This window comes from Onychostoma macrolepis, chromosome 21, assembly GCF_012432095.1.
Source record: "Onychostoma macrolepis isolate SWU-2019 chromosome 21, ASM1243209v1, whole genome shotgun sequence".
NCBI classification, from domain to species: domain Eukaryota; kingdom Metazoa; phylum Chordata; class Actinopteri; order Cypriniformes; family Cyprinidae; genus Onychostoma; species Onychostoma macrolepis.
In genome coordinates, this window is record NC_081175.1 from 13007832 (window position 1) to 13028420 (window position 20589).

The following is a 20589-nucleotide window of genomic DNA, read 5'->3' on the forward strand; positions in this document are numbered from 1 at the left end:
TTATTGTTCATCTTGTATTATGATCATATTTATATGAAAGGCATTGCATAAATGTTTTGGTATTTTGAAAGTAAAAGACAATAAAACACCTTCAGAAAGAATTGGTTTTATTTGGTAGGGGCTGTTGGTTTTCGCCATCCACACTGAACACTGACAACATATTTTGAGAAACCAAAATTACTTTAAACCAGTGAAGAATTTATATTCTTGAGAACGAATGCTAAGATTTATTCTATATAACACTGAATCAGCTGATGAACTCTAGACTAGATATGATCTAAAAGTGGCACAGAGTATGGTTCCGTTTTAAAGTAAGTAGAGAAAGTGTGTTACGTGTTGCGATTACATAAGTTCCACCCTCACACAGCAAGTTCACTCTTGTCAGCGCTTCCACATGCCTGTGTGGGAAGTGTGGGTTGCGGTCTGATTCCAAGTAGGAACAGAAATTTCTAATTAAAACTCTAATCAGAGTTGCCTTTGTTTAGAAGTGAATAGATCAAATAGAAAGTTGATCAGTGGGGAAGGTGAAATACTGGGTGTTACATCTGTGTGTGTGGTTCTTCCTTCCTCCTACATGTGAAAGGTTTTGTAATCATTACCAGTCCCTTCCTTGTGCACTCTGCAGCCTTTTGTTCATTTCTGAAAGTTGCTGTGGCTCAGTGTGGACTAATACTTGTCTGAGAGGATGTTTCCCACAGCACTGTGTCCTCTCAGCACCAGCAGGACGAGTCCATGCAGGTCATTTCCAGCAGCTGGGCCTCTACCTTCTCGGCATCGTCTGAGAAGCGTTCGACGAAGGACTGGATGAGCCCTGCAGCGCTGCCTTCATACTCAACCAGCTCCACAGCGTCATCTACAACACAAACAGCAGCACTTTATGAACTTATGTATGTGTGTCGCTGTGTTATTAGGAAGGAGGATGAACACGAACCTTTGATGTAGGTGTTAGCCTGGACAAACATCTTGCGAGCTTCCTTGCGGAGCAGAACCGTCTCTCTGAGGCGCAGGAAGTTGTGGGTGCCGTCAGCGGTCACGGCAGAGTAGCCTTCATACAAAGCCCTTCCTCCCTCCACGTCAGCTGTGGCCTTGTGCACCTTTAGAAAAAGAAAACCAGAATGCAAACTCAACTGGTATTACTAAACATAACCATGGCTATTGGCAGAAGTATTAAAACTCATTTCTGTTCCCTCGGAGTAAAAAAAAAAAAGTTAACTATGAGATAAACTTCAATCTCTTAAAATTGTTATTTATTATATATATATTAATTTAGATCATCTCACACAATTCTCAATTATGAGAAACAAAGTAGCATTGTGATATAGTCACACTGTGAAAATGTTTATTACTTGCAATAAGATAAACTGAAATAAAACAAATAAAATTAAACATTTTATTTCAGCTATTTGCCAAGGCAACATTTCTCTTTTCATTTATTTTCACTTAAATAAAATCTTTAAAACAGAAATAAAAATGCATAATAATAAAATAAAAACTACATAAACATATTTTAAAAAACTAATATAAATTATTTATTTATTTATTCACTTTTTAACGCCATTCCAGCATCAAGGCTATTTTCATGGCGATCTCAGAATAAATTACACAAGGTATACAATTAACAAAAAGTTATAAAAGACATTTCAGATCTACACTAGACAAAAATTCTAAAATATATATTCAGGTGATACATTTTTAAATAAATCAGTTAAACACATTCTGTTTACATCAAAAACAGTACAATCTAATAAAATATGTTTCACAGTCATTTTAATTTGGCAAGTAAGACATGATGGTGAACTAATATCTAATATAAATGACAAAAAAAATTACTCATTTTTCTCAAATTACTAAAATGAAAATGGAAAATATAAAATAAAAGCTAAATCCAAATATTAATAAAAACTATAATAATATATTAAATTATACTACAATAACACTAATATAAAAGTCACATTGTATAATTATTTTAATAACATGAGACTAGTGTATGTGGTGCAGTATTCAGTCAGCTAAAAGGCTCGAGTTCCATTTGAACCCATTAACAGGCTGTACCTGCAGTTTACAGAGGAACCTCTGGATGGCACTCTTGCCCACTGTGTATATCTTGCTGCGGTCGAGTGTTATGACAGCGTCTGGCTGTCCGTCTGCCCCCGTACACTCCTTCAGACCAACCAGCCCCTCTCCAGCCTCCAACAGAACCCGCAAAATCACAAACCTGGCCTGCATGTGTGCCTGCGACAGCGAGACAGCCAGGATAGCGTTTAGATTGGAAAACAATCAAGAGAAAGCGTAATGATTTCTGCGCATTCCCACATCTCACCTGTCTCCAGCTCTTGCTCTCTGGCGTGTAGAACTCCAGCCCCAGCAGGCCGCCACGCACCATGTTCAGCCAGTTCACGTGCACAATCTCCTCTGCATCCTCCCCTTCGTGTCCGAAAATACTGCCGCAGGCACAAATTGCTCAGCATCCATATCTCAACAATTCTAGCTGAGTGAATTCATGCAGAAGTGACTCACCTGAGCACCTGTTTGTTGAGACACAGGTAGAGACCTACACACTCAGCTCGACACTCCTCATAGGACGAGGCAATGGTGGAGAACTTGCTGTCCCATGTCTCATTACCCTTGTACCAGCTCGATATCTGAAATCCAAAATGTCTATTTTATGACTGCGATTCACGATGCACAGTTTATAAACAGCGTAAAGCACAGTGGAATCCACTAATGAATGTGATGAAATGCTAAACAAAAATAAACTCACCAATTCTCCCGTTTCTGGATTACGAACAGCAGTTTGATCGAAGTTGAATTTTCCCTTATCATCCTGTTTCAATACAAACACATAAAAAGAAACTGTGATACATTTGTATTTATGAAATGTTCTGGGCTTAATACAACTTTGCTCTATTGATAGTTTGAGCCACAAGTTAAAATCAAACAGCAGACAGTCTACTAAAAAGACCATTTAGACAACGTTTTAGTAACCGATTTACTAACAGCGTGCAGTGAAGAATTAGCGCTGAAAAGGCGTGGACACCGTTGTTTTTGCACCTGACCGTATTGAATATGCATTTGTAGGAGTTTCCCATTCAGACGCAAAATTTATGGGAGGAGAGTATTAAAATGAATCACGCAACGAGATTTACTAACATTTGCGCTCGTCAAATTACTGGTATTTGCGCCATTTAACACCCAAAAAAAACATGTCTTAAAGAGTTAGTTCACCCAAAAATGTTAATTCTGTCATTAATTACCCACCCTCATATTGTTCCAAACCCGTAAGACCTACATTTATCTTCGGAACATAAATTAAGATATTGTTGATCAAATCTGAGCGCTCTCTGACCCTCTTTAGACAGCAATGCAACTGCAATGTTCCCAGGTCCAGAAACATAGCAAGGACATCGATAAAATAGTCCATGTGACATCAATGGTTCAACCGTAATTTTACGAGGCTATGAGAATACTTTTTGTGCACAAAGAAAAAAATAATAACAATTTATTCAACAATTCTTCTCCCAGAGTTACCGTCTTCCGCCATTTTGAAGTGTACTCCAGAATATAATCAGCGCTGTTTATGTTCAGCATGCGCGCGCCGTCTACTGAACGTAAACAACGCTGATTAAGTTGATTACGTTCTGGGGTACTCTCCAAAATGGCAGAAGATGGTAACTCTGAGAGAAGAATTGCTGAATTAATTATGTTATTATCGTGTTCTTTGCGCACAAATAGTATTCTCGTTGCTTCGTAAAATTGCGGTTGAACCACTGATGTCACATGGACTGTTTTATCAATGTCCTTGCTATGTTTCTGGACCTGGGAACATTGCAGTTGCATTGCTGTTTAAAGAGGGTCAGAGAGCGCTCAGATTTGATTAAACATATCTTAAGGTGAACGAAGGTCTTACTGGTTTGGAACGACATGAGGGTGAGTAATTAATAACAATTTACATTTTTGGGTGAACTAACCCTTTAAAGCAGGTGGTAATTTACGCTGCTCTTAGTCGATTGCGCTAGTTATTATGGAAATGATCTGGCTGCGTCTGGGTTCTCTTATGTGCGCATTGTCAGTAAATCAGCCACAAAATTTTCCCTTTTATGGAATTGCGCACTTACGTTAATTAGTCCTGTTTAGTAAATCTGGCCTATAGAAAGATTTTTTAAACCTTAAAGGTTGACTATTTAGAAACCCTAAAGACACTATACATGTTTTTACTGTTAGTATTGATCAATATAATGAATCTTTGGTGAATACAAAATTACATTTATTCTAGAAAACTCTCCCAAACTTCCCTTTTTAGCACATAAAGCCCACAAGTCACATATATACAGAAATACAGCAAACTGATTGTGCTTCACAACCTGAACAAAGAGCTTCCCGCTGCCATGACCCAGCAGCTCGTGGAGTCCCACCTGCACCTCAAACGAAGGACCCTTCCATTTGATGTACAGGTCCTACAGGAATAAGCCACAGAGAAAGAGTTATTACCACTCTGAGCCTCCATTACAACATGTTTGAACAAGTTTACAGACAGCAGTCATCAGTCTTACTTTGTCACTCTCCTCAAGGAAGGTGAGCTTTTCTTTCTGTGTGGCATATGCAACTGCCAGCACATTCCCAAGGGACACATTCTTGAAACCTTCTGTCTGTCTGATGTCGTCATCTACAGACAGATAAATGGTTAAAAAAAAAAATCAAACCTGACTGCATATGAAAAAAATGTTGGATGAGAGGGCTTACAGTTTGGAATGTTGATTCCTGCAGGGATGCCGCTGCCGGCAAAGGTGAGTACATCCAGAGAGGTGAAGTCTGGCTTGAGGAAGCGGTCCTTCTCAAAGGCTGGAGGCCAAGGCAGCTCTGGTAGCAAGACTTCAGCCGAGCTCACCAACTGAGCAAAGCGAGCGCTCATGGCCTTGTTCACCACAGCAACAAAACCTGATGGACAAGATGGTAGGTGTGGAGGAGAGAAAGACATTGAGGTCATAATTGGGAATCTACAAGATTTACTGGGTTGTTTTAAGCAATTTGTGTGTCATATATTAATTATATATGAGGTGTTCAAGCCAGTCTCCTGTATGTACGTACTGCAAAATGCATTTTTAAATAAATCTGGGCAAAACAAAGGGTGTCATTTTGTTGACCCAGAAATATTTGAGTTTACCTTCAAATTCACCCCTTGAGCCAAAGGGATCTCTGTAGCTCTCAATAAAACCAATGTAGCTGTTGAAAAAAAACAAGGTTTTAAACAGAATAAGCATAGTTCAACAATGAAACCAAAGATTTAGGCTTATGTCAACAGCCTGGTCTGATAAATATAGGTCAGTCACCTCTCCACAATAGGTCCTTTGTCTTTGATCCAATAACGGGACCCTTCTTTATGGGCTTCCACTGAGCCACAGGTGAAACTGCGGATATACTCCTCCAGCATCCTCTTCTGGTTGTCACTGGCTGCATAATCCTAAAACAAACAAACAAAATAACTTTACTCATGCTTTAAAAGGTCATCCTATTCATTTCGCATTCAAAAGTCCCAATGAATCAGTGTTTTTTTTTTAGGTTGAATGTTGTCATACCTTGGCTTTTTCCAAGTTCTGACACACTTTTTCCATAAGAAAGGCATAATCGCCCCTCTTAACAGAGAACACAGCATCCTCAAATTCATGTTTGCCACAACAAACTTCACTCTTTCCTTCAACGGCACAGTTGTCTGCAGATGGGAAGGAAATAAAGGCAATGAGAAAATAGTCAAGACAAGAGAAGGAAAAAATGACAGTAAGAATAATAGAATGAAAAGTTATTTATATCAAACTGGATTTAAACTGCTCGGTATACTCACCCTTCTCGGCAGATGCCAAACGCACCTCATAGCACCGCTTCCCATCTATTTCAGTCTTGAACAGACGGGTGTTGTAGGCACTCAGGTTCTACAAGGACAATTATTATTGGTAAACTAGTCTACTAGAAATATCTGCTGTCAGTAAGGATACAACAAGATAATGGGTTCAATTTCCAGAACTAATCAAATGTGTAACTTGAATGCAATGCAAGTCCCTTTGGATAAAAGTGTCTACCAAAATGCACAAATGTAAATAAATTAATAAGTTACAATATGGTTCAACTGGTTAAAATTAGTTAATGCATTAGCTAACACGGACAATAATGTTACAATACTTTTACTGTATTCATCAATCTAGTCTAATTTATTAATAAATACTTATAATGTGTTGTTTATTGTTAGCTCAGGACACCTAATGTATTCAACTAATGTTAACGAAATGAATGTTATTATAAATTGTCACTGATTTCTTTTTTCCATATTTATTTTTATGCACTTGGTAGATGCTTTTATTTAAAGGGTGTTTCCAATATGTGCATTCCCTGTGATTAAAAACACAGGTTAAATCAAAGTAAAAAATAAAAGTCAGATCAAATTCTTTCAATGATAGCAAAAACAGGATTTTAAGAAAAACATTTACATATATTTGTAAAAAAAAAATTTTTTTTAGATATCTTTATAACTATTTAACACATTTTTATATTAATACTTCATGTAACATTTATTTTATGCGTTAATAATAAGGGTGTAACAACACTCACAATTTGTTCAATACACAGTACTGATCTCACAACACAATACTCTAACAATACTTTAAACAAAGCCAAACTAGAGTTAAAACGGTTATTTTAATTATGACTTCTAACACATATGGTAAACGGGTAAAAATACTGTTCATTAAAATGGTCAAATTAGGGGTTCTCCTCCATGCACAAGGTAATGGTGACACCAGAAGAAAATATTCATCATTCTGTTTAGCTAAAAATACAGTATTATGTAAGACATGTGGTTGCACATTAAAAAACAGTTTTAAGTTTTCTTAATGCATTTTATTTTTATTTTATTATTAAATATGGAAGCTCAAATGTGTGACCTCCTGGGTTTACCATATTTGATGCACCATTACCATACTTGATACTAAATTAAATCATTTTCACTTTCATTGTGGGTGAACTATACATAATGCATAATGTTGCATTTTTGTATTGCAATATACAGTGGGGCAAAAAAGTATTTAGTCAGCCACCAATTGTGCAAGTTCTCCCACTTAAAAAGATGAGAGAGGCCTGTAATTTTCATCATAGGTATACCTCAACTATGAGAGACAAAATGAGAAAAAAAATCCAGAAAATCACATTGTAGGATTTTTAAAGAATTAATTGGTAAATTCCTCTGTAAAATAAGTATTTGGTCACCTACAAACAAGCAAGATTTCTGGCTCTCACAGACCTGTAACTTCTTCTTTAAGAGGCTCCTCTGTCCTCCACTCGTTACCTGTATTAATGGCATCTGTTTGAACTCGTTATCAGTATAAAAGACACCTGTCCACAACCTCAAACAGTCCAACTCCAAACTCCACCATGGCCAAGACCAAGAGCTGTCAAGGACACCAGAAACAAAATTGTAGACCTGCACCAGGCTGGGAAGACTGAATCTGCAATAGGTAAGCAGCTTGGTGTGAAGAAATCAACTGTGGGAGCAATTATTAGAAAATGGAAGACATACAAGACCACTGATAATCTCCCTCGATCTGGGGCTCCACGAAGATCTCACCCGTGGGGTCAAAATGATCACAAGAACTGTGAGCAAAAATCCCAGAACCACACGGGGACCTAGTGAATGACCTGCAGAGAGCTGGGACCAAAGTAACAAAGGCTACCATCAGTAACACACTGCGCCGCCAGGACTCAAATCCTGCAGTGCCAGGCGTGTCCCCTGCTTGAGCCAGTACATGTCCGGCCCGTCTGAAGTTTGCTAGAGAGCATTTGGATGATCCAGAAGAGGATTGGGAGAATCAGATGAAACCAAAATAGAACTTTTGGTAAAAACTCAACTTGTCGTGTTTGGAGGAGAAAGAATGCTGAGTTGCATCCAAAGAACACCATACCTACTGTGAAGCATGGGGTGGAAACATCATGCTTTGGGGCTGTTTTCTGCAAAGGGACCAGGACGACTGATCCGTGTAAACGAAAGAATGAATGGGGCCATGTATCGTGAGATTTTGGTGAAAACCTCCTTCCATCAGCAAGGGCATTGAAGATGAAAGCGTGGCTGGGTCTTTCAGCATGACAATGATCCCAAACACACCGCCCGGCAGCGAAGGAGTGGCTTCGTAAGAAGCATTTCAAGGTCCTGGAGTGGCCTAGCCAGTCTCCAGATCTCATCCCCATCGAAAATCTTTGGAGGGAGTTGAAAGTCCGTGTTGCCCAGCGACAGCCCCAAAACATTACTGCTCTAGAGTAGGGATGCAACGATTATAGATTTTGTTGGTACGATTATAGTCTGAGGAATAATCAATTCACGATTATTACGATTATTATGCATTTATTCATTTCACAACATAAAATCACATAATCACTTTTTAGATATTAAAGTGTTATTGATTGCTGCCTTTTGAAACAGAAATAACACAGTAACCAATAATACAGCACAAAAAAAAGGACATCTCTCCTATTGGAATTAAAAAAACGTGACCTCTGCTCTGTAAACATCCATGTCAGTATTTTCCTTTTGAAAATAACAAATGGAAATAGATCACAAATGTATTTGGTGTTTTCATTTTGTGTATTCTTTCTACATTTCTTTTGGACCTGAGGTACAGAACTTGGAAAGACGATGAAAAATAAATTGACTTATGAATAATACTATAACAGGGATGATAAATCACAATATTAATTAAGTATTATTAATATAAGACTAATATTAACTTTATCCCACAGAGGACACTGTCACTAATGAGGGGAATAAACTAAACTATTATTGTAATCAACTGTCATCCATACTTATTCATTTTAATAATCTTTATTCATCTGATCTTACATAAGGCCTGAGAAAATAGTGTCTATTATTTTGGTTTGTGAGATCGAGATCGAGCTGCCCACACAAACATTTAGGAGGACAGAAACGTGTTGTCAACGCTGCCCAGCGACTTTCATTAATAAAATAGCTTATAGATACTGGATCGCTACATTATATTAATCAGCAAAGAGGGGGTAAAATGACTGTTTAAATAACTAAACTCAAATCTTCATTGCTTAAAGTGATGCACAGATGCAGGTAGGCTAATTCACACTCTCTCTCACCGCACTGAAGCAGGCAGAATGTTAGAGCTAACGAACTTCGCGTCAGGTGGTCCTTGCCTTCACGTCGTGCATTAAAATCGTTTATTGCACATCGAGAGCAGGTTGGCTAGCTGTGCATTATCCCTTATGTATTTGCTCTTTAGCCATTTTTACGGCACTATTTAAATGACACCCTGGTCATTCTTGGTGTACCCGAAATGGTCCCACACTATCGACTTCAGTCATTTCTCTGGTGGAAATAAAGGATCACTGTTTGGTTCCTCTGTCATAGTTAATCTAGTAGCCTCCATGTCGCTGATAAGCACGGCATTTTAAGATGGTGCACCGCTAGTGTAACTTTGTTTTCGTTTTGCGCAAGTTTCAACAGTTCCATTCCATACAACAGAAACACTCGGTGTAGCAGGGGCCTTTACGATTAATTAACCGTGACATTTTAAAGCACGGTTGATCGTAAAACCAATTAATCGCTGCATCCCTACTCTAGAGGAGATCTGCATGGAGGAATGGGCCAAAATACCAGCAACAGTGTGTGAAAACCTTGTGAAGACTTACAGAAAACGTTTGACCTCTGTCATTGCCAACAAAGGGTATATAACAAAGTATTGAGATGAAATTTTGTTACTGACCAAATACTTATTTTCCACCATAATTTGCAAATAAATTCTTTAAAAATCCCACAATGTGATTTTCTGGATTTTTTTCCCTCATTTTGTCTCTCATAGTTGAGGTATACCTATGATGAAAATTACAGGCCTCTCTCATCTTTTTAAGTGGGAGAACTTGCACAATTGGTGGCTGACTAAATACTTTTTTGCCCCACTGTATATTGTGACATGATAAATTGTTACACCCCTAGTTAATATTGAAAAAAAATGTATAACATTCTATATGTGCGGATTCTGCTGTGGCACCCCTAATGGGAGTAGCCGAAACAGAGAGAGAGATAATATTCTATTTGTGTCATTAATTCCACACAGTTTTCATATTAATCCAGTGAACTAGCCGGATCTCAAACATGTGCACTATACCTTGGAGTCCAGAAATTTCTGGGCAAACTCTGCGTCTTCTAAGCAGCAGTTCCCTGAGAAGTACGCCGAGATCCCCTATGAGAAAGGCATTATTAGGTAAAACACCAACCCGAGACTGAGCTGTCCAAAAGTCAGATTGTATAAAATTTTTACATTTATTTTACCTTCTCACCCAGACCGAGCTGTTTCTGCTTGTCTTCTAGGGAGTAGAGGGGCTCACAGCAGGAGCCCCACAGCGCCTCCATGTCACCAGGGCTCTGTTTAAAGGCCAGACTCTCCCACACCAGAGCCTTGAACTTCTCCTGCATATTAAAATAGCCAGAATGATCAAACACTAAAACCTTTGGGATATTACATTAAATTCTGATAGAGTACACATGGGACATGTTAATGACCTTTGGTAGGTTGGGGATGAATTTGGTGTCCCCAAATGACTTGTAGTTTCCCATATTTGCATAAAGCCCAGCAGCATATACAAGGAAGGCCTGGAAACAGACATAACGTTGTTACGACAATGAACACTGAACTGATGTTAACTTTGGTGTTTGTAACAGGTTGCTTCACCTGATACTCCTCTGCGCTCAGTCCAGCTGCAGTCGCCAGTGCCTCCAGCTGCTGTGGCGCCTGTGCGCGGAACATTTTTTGCAGCAGTACGTAGATGTTGGCAGACTCAGGAGACGTCTGGATCAGCACGATCAGGCCACCGTACCAGGATGCCCGAGAGAGGTAGTGTGCATACATTTGCTCTTTGGGAGACAGCAGCCTGAAAGCCTCCCGGCAGTCCAGAGCAGAGATCCCAATGTCATTTGGGAGGTAGTACTGAGAGTCCACCATTTCAGTCTTTAGGCAGCTTGATCCCTCTCCACTGAAAATTCACAAAAACATCAGTCTCTGATTAAATATCTTACTATACAAAAGCACAAAATGACCTGGCTATTATTGGTGATTCACATCTGAACTCATCTCTCTACACATACACAGCTAATACAAGCCAATAGTCGAGTAGATACTTTTAATTATGTAAAAATGTAAACATACAGAGCCAAAAGTTTGGTTATGAGGCTGAAAGGTGAATCAGCACTGACAAAGAGAGTTTCTCTTTCACTTCTGGGACTTCAGTGATCAGCTAATACTGTTAGCACACTTGATAGTGCAGGAAATCAGACAATGAAAGCCCGTAAATCTGTACCATGCAAACAAACATATATGCGATAATTCACTATACAATTATCTTATCATACATAATAGCGAACGTACGGTTTCTCTTTAAGCAATATCCAAGAGTTTATTAACAACATGTAATACAAATTCTACCTGAATTATACGTTCAGTCCTGTCAAAATGAGCACAAGCTTCCGAATCTACTTCCGCTACTCATTCAATTGAATGACCCGCCCCTCAGCCAATCAGACGACGGAAAAGATAACTGACTGGCGTGAGAACCAATAGGAACAGCAGGTGAAAAGGTTTCGCGTCATAGGGATTGAAAATGAAATAGTAGTTTTGTCAAATGCAAATTTAGAAGGGGATTTTTTTGTTTTGTGTGTGTATGTAAAAAATATTAACAAACAAATACATGTTTAATATAAAGAAATAAAGCATCGATATAGATTATTTCTGGCATTAGTTGACTTTTAGCTAATGTTGAAATGAACGTTTATTGTTTATCACTTAAGTACTTAAGTGGAATTCATTTCCCAGCACTCTAAAATAAACTTTCTGTCAACAGGAAATTGTCTATTTGCATGGTCTGAACAGCATCTCGACCACCCAGGATCATGTATTTGTTGTGTTGTGTTGTGTTGTGGTTTGCTTTCTGGACAGTGGCAGATGGGAATAGGTCGCCATGCGTAAATTTTAGGTTTGAAATAATGAAGGTGAAAAAGTCCAGCCCAAATAGAGTTTAAATAAATGAGAATAATGGTTAAATCGATTACAAATAAATCAATCAGTCAATTTATCTTTTAAACCTTGAAAACTACTTTACTACAATGAGGTAAGTAAATAAACTTAATTAATGATAAACAAGTTGTAATTTTTGGGAAATACTTCAAAAATTCCATTTTTGGAATTCAGTTTCTGTTCACTATTTTTATAGTAGGCTATTTTATCATAAAAACTGAGCATAACTCCCAAACATTAAAATCAGCACAGTGTTTATTCCGGTTCTGGAAGATTGGCACACTTATAAAGGGTGGGAATGGTAATCAATGTGGAGTCAGGGCATCAAGATGATCCCAGTGGCGCCAGATGAGAAGATAGTAACCTCTTTTTTGGAGGTCTGAACGGTTCAAGCACCTGCTGATGAACCGTCACTGGCTTTATTACACATTACACTGGCCTCTTCTCTTTTCTTGGTTGGCTGATCTGATACAGACGTAATGCCAAATACACAACTTTTAATAAAATGTAATATAGTATGTATAATAATTGAAAGAAAATACTATATTTTTCTGTTTATTGAGAAAATGTCTTTTAACATGAATATAAGCAGATTAAAGAGTGAAAAAAATATAGCTTTAGACGGTGGTGTTGTGTAAAAAACAAACCAAAACAAAAATAATTGGTTAGCAGACTTTACATACATATATATTTAATAAGTAGTCCAACCAGCGTGCGTTATCTCAGCCAACAAAGATGTGGTTTAGAGCAAGCCAATCACAGAAAGCAAATGTCAATAAATCACATAGATCCAACAGGTCACTGGGACGGCACATCGACTTTTTGCCTGTATGTTCATTCTCCTTACTAGAGGACAAAGAGCACAGAGCAAGGAAATTATTCCTTGTAGTTTTTAACATTTGATTTGAATTTCTTTACAGATGCCTGTGATTCCAGCTTGGTTCTATGCCACCCAAAATTTGCTTTGATCAAAAATGGATGCATGCATCTGCATTTCAGAGATAAAGTGAAGTGGGACCGACATGAAAGTGAAGATCTCCTCTGCAGTGATACCACCTATGAAATGTATCCTTACAGATATGTTTGGGCATTGAACAATGGACTACTATTACAAGCCCAGACTCAAACATGCTTCTCAGCGATCCATGTGGGGAATGGGTAACTTTAAGGTAATGTTTCAAGCATATCGAGGCAACAGATTTGTTAGTTTTGTTATTTGTTTTGGGTGTTAAAACTACTCACTGTCTTTGCTTCACCTGTTCACTTAGTTTTTAAATTGCACTAGTTGCACATTGTGTCATATTAGTTGTATTGATGTTAGTTACATGTTTTTTTAGGAATGTTAAGAAATTATTTCAAGTGTTTTCTTCTCATTTTTAAATATTTACTATGATTTTGTGCTTTGTTTGAATTACTGCATTATGTAACTGTGTTTTGGTCTGTAGCCAGTGCCACAACCTCTTGACATTGTCTGTATTTGTATGATAGTGGCAATTATGTCTTAATCTTAGTTAACTCAAGTTCACAGGAAATAAGAAAATATTATTTTTTTTATTGCTATTAAATAATGTAGAATGTACACTCTTTTTTTAAGCTGGTAGTAGTTTTCCTGGAATCATGAGTGGCGGTTATTATTCAAAGCCAAATGATTATCTAAAAGATCTGAGTTCTCAGAAAAGTAAAAGACCATCTTGTTTTGACAGATGCAAACCTATCGGTGATTAATGGCCAACTGTCACATGGAACATGAGGGGAGGGTCTAAAGGCCTCTACAGAGAAAGTGGTTATAAACATGAACATGCCCAGAGATTACAACCAGTTATCTGTGAGTATGTCAATTTCTCATTTTTTGAACATGACAATACGCCACCTGGTAACATGCCTGACATGAGCACATGATCGCTTTGAGTCATCCTACATTTTAAAATGACTTCAAAGCATTTGGAAACGGTTAGGGATCAACTGAGTGTCGAGTGCCATGGAAAAGCTAGAAGAAAGCATATATTCATTGAGCAGAAGAAAAGAAGGTGAGTGCTTAAATTAGGAACTTTCTGGTGGCATGCAAAATCCTTGCTATCATGCCTTTTAGTATGTTTGCAAATTACTAAAATATTCAGATAATGCCCAAACAGCAAATCGGCCATTTGCAAAAAGGCACTATGCAAAGGTTATAAAGAAATTTTTGCAATTCTTTGCATACCACCGGATAGTCCATAACTTTATATAATTTATCAAAAACTAAACCTAGTCCATGAGAAATACAAATATTTTTGTACAAAACAAAAATTGCATGTAGACACTCTATACATTTTAAATCTGGTGTGTGGAAAATATAGCAAATGACTGAATGAATAAGACATTGTTTGAAATATCATCCATTGCTTATTTCACTGAAGCTGAATTTACAATGAATGTTTTTGCGAATAGTGCCAGTACATTCTTCAGAACTAACCTGAGAAGCTGGGACCAAATACACATATTAATTTCATTTGTAACTAATTTGGCTGATTTTAATCAGTAGACAAATTGTGAAACAAGCATTTTTATTAAATAAATTGAAATTCCTTTTGTTAACATGCATTTTGCATAGTGCCATTTTGCAAATGCCTAAAATATTCAGATAATACTCAAACAACAAAACAGGCATTTGCAAAAAGGAATTATTTGCATGCCATCAGATAGCCCATAACTGTATTTACCTAAAAGTGCATATTTACCTAAAAGTCCCTTTAGTAGTTAAGCAATTTTTGTTATTCTTGTTAATATAAATAAAATAAAATAAAAATTATTAGATATAAAATAATTTTATAGATTCATGCTGCAAAAATCAGCAGTTGTTTTACCTTTATTTGTTTACCTTTTCAAGCAAAAAAAAAAAAGAGAGAGAGAGACATTTCTAAGTGAGTGTAAATAGCAAGTAAATGCACGTGGGAATGTATTCTCAGAAGGCATGACATTGTATCAGAAGCTGCAGGCAACTACGCTTGGTAGTGATAAGACAAAGTGACGCAGTCATGACGTCTCTTTTTCCATCAGTACTGGTGCTGCCCTCTGTCTTCAGGGAACATGGTGGCTTTAGAATGTTCCGTTCTCTGAATGACGCTAGTAGAGAATCAGCCCAATAGCAGCATGCTCATACAACCAAAACAATGTCATTTAAAATGTCAGCATCTTTATGGTAAAGACTAGTCCATGAAACATTTAAATGAAAATGTTTTTGTACAAAATGAGTATTGCATGTAGATGCACTATGCATTCTGAGTCTGCCATGCTGAAAGATATAGCAAAACAACTTTATTTTAAATGCATATGTTTTGTGGTTATTCAAATTCTCTCATTTTAAATACAGGGTCTGCACAGAATGGAGAAAAGCACATTCTCGTTTGGCGGCAAGGAGCAGGAGGAGGAAGGAGAGTCAGCTGTTCGAGGAGTTAACTGCTCTTCTGCCTCTGGACCCCAGTATGGATGGCCAGCGAGACAAAGCGTCAGTCATACGTCTCACAACCGCTTACCTGCACCTGAGGGATCTTACGAACACCTTAGACTCCTGTGCACTGTCCATGATGACACAGTCCTCTCCTCCTTCACCAGGTAGAAAGAAAAGGGGTTAAAAGTGGAAAAGGGGTTAAAAGAAAGCAAGTTTTCTAAAGGCCATTGTGATTGTAGGAGTATCGGCTAAATCTCTTGAGAGGGAGTTGGTAGATTCTGCCCTCGGAGGGTTTGTGGTTTTGTTGTCTTTGAATGGCAAGGTCATCTTCACCACTGAGGGCATAACTACACACACTGGAATTAACCAGGTGATGACACTAAAACTAAATGAACTGCATGTACTTGGAATCACTTTACCGGCACTTTTAGGAAATCTCTGATGTTTCTCTTCCAGATGGATTTGATCGGTAGGAGTTTGTTTGAGTTCTTGCATCCATGTGATCAGATGGAGGTCAAAGACATTCTCACGAGACTGATCGGTGAGCATTTCTTGCTGAAAAGATCGGTTTCAACAATACGTTTTGGTTTATGATCTGATTGGCTTCTAATATTTCAGGAAACCGAGGACAGCAAGAATGTGAAGTGTTCCTCAGAATAAAAAGTGTGAAGAACCAGAAGCTTACTCCTTGGAAAGTAAGAATCTATTGTTGTCTTTCCATTATTCACAAAAGAGCACACAATCTTTATTGTTTTCACATCTTTGCTTTCGCTGTCTGAAGATTATTCAGTGTACTGGAACGAAAAAGTCATCGGCTACACCTGGATTCAGTTGTCTAGTTCTTCAGTGCAGGGTTCTGCCCATGCAGGAGGTCATTGAACTAAATGCAGCGCTGAATATTAGTACGTTTATGAGCGTACACAGCCCAGACATGAAGTTCACCTACTGTCACTCAAGGTATGACCTTATATATGCTGCTCACAAATGCAAGAAGCTAAAGGCTTTCACCATGTTTGAACTGTCTTCATATTTGAAGCTCTTTTTTGGCTCAGGGTTGTGAAGTTGACAGGCTTTCGTGACACAGAGCTGTTGGGCCAATCCGTGTACCAGTACTATCATCCGTCTGACTGCCAGCAAATCCGCAAGGCACACATTTACTGTGAGTGGGATATCTTGTCATCTGTGTATGCTTAATTTGACTTGTTTTATTGTGCCTTAGGTGTTAAATTAAAAGAAAAAACCAACAACACCCATGTCATTCCAAACCCTTATGACTGCAAGTCTTAGTCAAACTATTTATTTTATTTTATAATTATTATATTTTTACTTTTTTGGTAAACTCTTTTGTTTTCTATGGGAGAAAGAATGTCATACAGATTTGGAATGAGATGAGAATAAGTAAATAACAGAATCTTTTTTTTTTTTTGATGAACTGTCTCTTTAATAGTGTTCATATATCTGTCCGAAACAGTGCTTTCCAACGGCCAGGTGTCGACAGGTAAATATCGGCTGCTTCACAGACATGGTGGCTATGTGTGGGCAGAGACAGATGCGTCATTGGTGTGTAACAGTCGTACTGGCGTGCCAGAGAGTGTTGTCTGCGTCAATTACATTCTTAGGTTAGAAAATTTGCACTAGCAGCAATGCCAAGGTCATAGGTTCAATTTCAAGGAAGTTTTTTTTTTTTTAACTGTTCACTTTGTACCATTGTAGTGGAGTGGAGCAGCCCGAATTGACATATTTGCTGAAGCAGACAGAACAACTTCTGAAACCACGTGACTTCCTTCTCACAGAATCCCAGCCTGCCGCTTTTCCACTGACCGCAGCCCAGCTAGACAAAAGCGGCCTTAGATCCAAATCAGATGAGCACAATTGTCCTCTAAACCAAAGAGGTAAAATTAACATGTGAAAATGTTTCAAATATTAAAACCGGTTCATGATAATAATGAATTTTGTTTTTGCACAGAGAGGGACATACAGGAAGTTCATAACTGTACAAAGATCACACATAACACAGAAGAGTGCTGCAATTTCAATTGCGTGAGTACCTGTGGTTTCAGATATTTCAGATACTTTGATATTTACCATGGGACTGAATTATTACTGTACTCATAGACCAAACAGATTACACTGCTATTCAAAAACTTGGCGTCGTAAGATACTTTAATGTTGCAAAAAGGCTTTTTTTTTTTTTTTTTGATGAAAAATACAGTAAGAACATTAATATTGTAAAATATTATTTAAATTTTTGAATATTTGAATATAATTTAAAATGTAATTTATTCCTGTGATGGCAAATCTGAATTTTCATCAGCCATTACTCCAATCTTTAGTGTCACATGATCCTTTAGAAATCATTCTAATATGCTGATTTAGTGCTCACCATTTATTATTATCAGTTTTTAAAGCAGTCGGTCAGTAACACTTTGTGAATTTTAGCATACAAGTTGTGGAAAATCCTTCCTTTGTGCTGTGCTTTACTGTAGGATCTGTGTGAGTTAGACTTGGACAGTCTGGCTCCATACATTCCAATGCACGGAGAGGACTTCCTGCTAACTCCCATTTTAGAGGGGACAGAGGACCGCGCCGAACTAAACATGTGTGGACTATCATTTAATAATCCACATCAAAAACTGAACCCTCAAAATTCAGAGGGAATGGTCTTTCTGCCTGTAAAGAGCCTTACACATGCCCAACAAAGTTTCAGTCATTCTTTTCTAACAAACAGGTGTGTCTAATAAGAAAAGTCATTTCCTATTGTACAGTAATGCTTCTTTATACATTTTGCAAACCATTAATAAACACTACATTTATTATGTTATAGGATCAACAATACTAACCTGATATCAACACAGCAGTGGAATGAGAGCCTAGATCTTGTGAACAGAATTTCAAAGGTACTGTGCTCATATGCATACAAAATATCTTTTTGTTACAGTTACTTCTGCTCCTCCAATTTAGTCTGTTGTACTGTCTATTAATTCTGCTTAGACTTCATGGAACTATTTCCAAAAATGTACATATTAACAATACTGTGTCTAAAATGTCTAAATTTAAAATAATATTCAAAATTCGATATTGATTTTAAATATTTAAAGAGTATTTTGAGATTAAACATCCCTGAAAATACATTTGAATGAAGGCATTAAGTAACAGGACTCATTTCTTCTTCCAGGTTTATAATTCTAATAATAAACAGCATAATTATCAACTCTTCTCGACTGAAAGCGAGACATATCATTGGAGGGAGGATGCACTTAAAGTTTTGCAACATCCCAACAGAACACACTGGAGCTTTGGTAAGAGATCGGTTCCAGATTATTTTCTCAATTTACATTACACATTTTACATTTTACACAATTCCACTAGATGGATCAACACCGAGGCCATATGGTGGAGACCCAAATACACTTGGAGTAAAGTTCAGATCATTTCCAGAGAATCCTAAGCATCATCCTCAGAACAGAAGACACCATGCGGATGTACAAGCGCTCCCAACACCCTGGATTTTGCCTGAGTTGAGCGGCTCGGAGTGTGAGGTCAACGCACCTCTTGACCCCACATCATATTTGCTCCACGGGACAGAAATTATAGCTGTTCTGGACCAAGTGGCCTCAAGAGTGCCTTGGTGCTGATACAAAACAAAATACAACACTACCAATGTGCATCACTTACATACACTCGGTCATTAATGCATTTTTATAATAACAACACTTGCCAGTAGTCAACAACCGCGAGCATTGCCTTAGACTATAGTACATTACTAAAACCTGTGTGATTGTGGTAAAATCTGTTTTATTCATCATAATATAATAACATAATATTGGGCTTTGCACTCTAAATGACTCCTTTCTGAGGTTACAGTGTTAAGGCCCATTCGCAACAAGGGATTTACAACAGGGGCAACCACTATAACAATAAAGTCATTCTACTTCTCAGACAATAGGGATGTTCACACCATAACTGTAACGATAACAACAAAGAGGAACAATTTTGTTGGAATCACTTTCAGAGTCAAACTTTTCAGAAGTCAAAAAAAAAAATCTTGATCATTTATAGCAGTAGATGACTAAACTGCATGCCCACATATAATATACAGAACTTTATTGTCCGCTGGTGTGAATGGACATTTAGTATGGCGTTGCATCTTCTACCATTGCTGTGTTTCATTTCAAAATATTCTAGAAACCTTTATGAATACAAAAGGATTTATTGTTTGCAATGTTACAAATTTGTCTCGATTTACTACTTTTAAATGTTTTTTTTTTTCATTTACTTTTTTAAAATATTAACTAACTGATGTCAGAGTGTATCTGGCACTAGTTGTTCCCTTTACATCTTGTTTCCATTTTATCAAATGGTATATTATTAATATACCAACTAATAGTGCATAGTAGTTTCATGCTAATTTAATAAAGTTTTACATTGTTCATGCGAAGCGCCATCTGAATGGTGTGCACTCAACATGAGATTAATACTACTCGTAGTTTAATAATTTTCCATAAAGTGTTTTAATTATACATGGTGCGGGTCACACACACACATCCTCAAATGTGATTCGCCATGTTGAAATGACGTGACCCACGATGAAAATCCTCATGCTCACTGTTTACCACTTTTTAGATAAATTATCGTGATTTTACCGAGACGACGGGAGAATCAGCACCTGCACTGTAGAAGAAGCCGTGAAGGTCTGAAGCCAGATCAACAAAAATGAGCGCAAGCATCGGTAAGGCTTAGAAAAGTTGGAAAGATTTAGTGACGAAGAAAATCCTTAGTATTGAACCAAGTCATTTCTTTTTCTGTTGGACAGGCAAGCGGACTCTTTGTGTAAACCGCCATCTGAAACTCACTAGTATCAGCATCAATTGCATAAAACTCAGGACATTCTGATCCATGTTAGATTGCCATGCAGCATCTAAAACCGTATTGGTACTTAAAATACCGTTACGCCAAAAACGGTGGTGCAAATGCCAGCTAAAGAACTCCTGAATGTACCTAATGTCCAATACATCTTCCTATTGTCATGTGTAATCAGTACAACAGTGCTAACATCTACAAAACAAACCCAAATGCTTGTAATACTACAAAATT

At 37.6% G+C, this 20589-nt stretch overlaps 2 protein-coding genes across 6 annotated transcripts; one reads left to right on the forward strand and one right to left on the reverse strand.

The window, feature by feature from the left end:
- Positions 1 to 90: 90 nt before the first annotated feature.
- Positions 91 to 11613, reverse strand: dpp3 (dipeptidyl-peptidase 3). Of its 2 annotated transcripts, none has more exons than XM_058757645.1 (18): positions 11481 to 11613; positions 10731 to 11031; positions 10562 to 10651; positions 10331 to 10468; positions 10167 to 10241; positions 5837 to 5924; positions 5574 to 5707; positions 5328 to 5458; positions 5162 to 5220; positions 4741 to 4935; positions 4551 to 4663; positions 4362 to 4454; positions 2762 to 2824; positions 2518 to 2642; positions 2321 to 2441; positions 2053 to 2232; positions 932 to 1094; positions 91 to 853 (listed from the first exon to the last, which is right to left on the reverse strand). In XM_058757645.1, exons 2-18 carry the CDS (start codon positions 10998 to 11000, stop codon positions 711 to 713), a joined length of 2181 nt encoding a protein of 726 aa, XP_058613628.1. In that variant the 5' UTR covers positions 11001 to 11031; positions 11481 to 11613; the 3' UTR covers positions 91 to 710. The 2 variants fall into 2 exon arrangements, with proteins under 2 accessions (XP_058613628.1, XP_058613627.1); XM_058757644.1 differs by lacking the exon at positions 11481 to 11613 and adding an exon at positions 11205 to 11359.
- A 1439-nt stretch (positions 11614 to 13052) lies between these two features.
- On the forward strand, positions 13053 to 20446 carry hif1al2 (hypoxia inducible factor 1 subunit alpha, like 2). 4 transcript variants are annotated; one of them, XR_009267944.1, is made up of 16 exons: positions 13073 to 13237; positions 13772 to 14095; positions 15418 to 15659; positions 15735 to 15865; positions 15952 to 16036; positions 16114 to 16190; positions 16277 to 16452; positions 16548 to 16654; positions 16967 to 17114; positions 17209 to 17387; positions 17462 to 17535; positions 17982 to 18223; positions 18320 to 18392; positions 18671 to 18794; positions 20119 to 20224; positions 20309 to 20446. XR_009267944.1 is itself a non-coding variant. In XM_058758258.1 (15 exons), exons 2-15 carry the CDS (start codon positions 13995 to 13997, stop codon positions 19128 to 19130), a joined length of 2025 nt encoding a protein of 674 aa, XP_058614241.1. In that variant the 5' UTR covers positions 13053 to 13237; positions 13772 to 13994; the 3' UTR covers positions 19131 to 19933. The 4 variants fall into 4 exon arrangements, 3 of the variants coding, with proteins under 3 accessions (XP_058614241.1, XP_058614243.1, XP_058614242.1); XM_058758258.1 differs by lacking the exons at positions 20119 to 20224; positions 20309 to 20446 and adding an exon at positions 18865 to 19933 and having other exon boundaries at positions 13053 to 13237; XM_058758260.1 differs by lacking the exon at positions 20309 to 20446 and having other exon boundaries at positions 20119 to 20250.
- Positions 20447 to 20589: the final 143 nt, after the last annotated feature.